Here is a 1,178-nt window from a genome sequence, read left to right as displayed (position 1 = left end):
GAATTACTCATTTATTTCCAATTTCATTGGTCACCAAATATATTAAGGAATAGCAATATTCCAATAGAAAACATATAACTATAAGACCATATAATAGGGAAAGGAAATATTCCTTACAGTCTCTCACTTGGTCGTTAGTGAGATCTACTAATGTTTTCTTTATGGAATCGTAAGGCCGGCATAATATGCTATAACTTTTTTTTTTTTTTTCATTTGGTCATCATAAGTGTCTTGACTAATCTTGTAATCAATGAGAGTCATGGCGGTCGCGCATCATTCTGCAACATGATCCCTTCCATGTACTACCGCATTGACCACCTTCATAGTTAGACCATAAACATAAGTAGGAGTATTGTAATGGTCCCTTTAATGTCTTTAACGAGAGACTCATTCTGTTATCATAAATCCAACCAACAATAATGTGTGTGCACACTGGAAACAAAATATATAAAAGATGTAAAAGTCATAAAAGAGCTCAAATAATTGTCATACATAGGCTAATCGTAAACAAACAACGTTAGGCGCTATCCTCAAGATCCATACTTTCAGCATGCTTCATGAAAGTCTTTGGAGGTAAAGCTTTTGTAAATATGTCTGCAACCATAAGTTCAGTGCCTATATGTTCAATGACAAAATTTTCTCTTTTGACTTCTTGCTTCAGTGATAGATATTTGAGGTCCATATGCTTGGCTCCCTTAGATATCCTATCATGCTTAGCGAAGAAGATTGCAGCTTGATTGTCACAGTAAAGAGTGAGAGGCTTGTCAACAAAACTCAAAGCCCCAAACTCTGACACAAAATTCCGCAACCATGTTCCTTGAATAGAAGCCTCATAACATGCAACATACTCAGCTTCCATAGTGGATGTGTATATCAACTCTGACTTCTGGCTTTTCCATGAGATGGCACCTCAACCAAGGAGATACACATAGCCGAGAGTACAGTGTCTAGAGTCTTTGCATCCACCAAAATACGAGTCCGAAAATCCAACCATCTGTGGATGTGCTGATTTTCGATATGTCAACATGTAGTTTCTTGTTCCCTTTAAGTATCTCAAAACTTTCTTTGCAGCTTGCCAATGAGTGAGTCCTGGGTTACTCTGAAATCTACCCAGCATGCCAACTGCGTGGCTAATATCAGGTCTGGTACAAACCTGTGCATACATCAAACTTCCCACA

At 37.9% G+C, this 1,178-nt stretch overlaps 1 protein-coding gene across 1 annotated transcript in view; it reads right to left on the bottom strand.

Annotated features, from left to right (window-relative positions):
* The window catches only part of LOC106344739, a 12,051-nt gene extending 11,192 nt beyond the window's left edge, over positions 1-859 (bottom strand). The window contains exon 1 of the mRNA XM_013784054.1: positions 544-859. Within this exon, the coding sequence (XP_013639508.1) occupies positions 544-859 (316 nt within the window). The remainder of the gene's footprint in view (positions 1-543) is intronic.
* Positions 860-1,178: the final 319 nt, after the last annotated feature.

The sequence above is a fragment of the Brassica oleracea genome, chromosome C5 (assembly GCF_000695525.1).
Source record: "Brassica oleracea var. oleracea cultivar TO1000 chromosome C5, BOL, whole genome shotgun sequence".
Lineage (NCBI taxonomy): Eukaryota > Viridiplantae > Streptophyta > Magnoliopsida > Brassicales > Brassicaceae > Brassica > Brassica oleracea.
The sequence above is the reverse complement of the archived record's forward strand: the minus strand, read 5'-3'. Positions and strand labels throughout refer to the sequence as shown.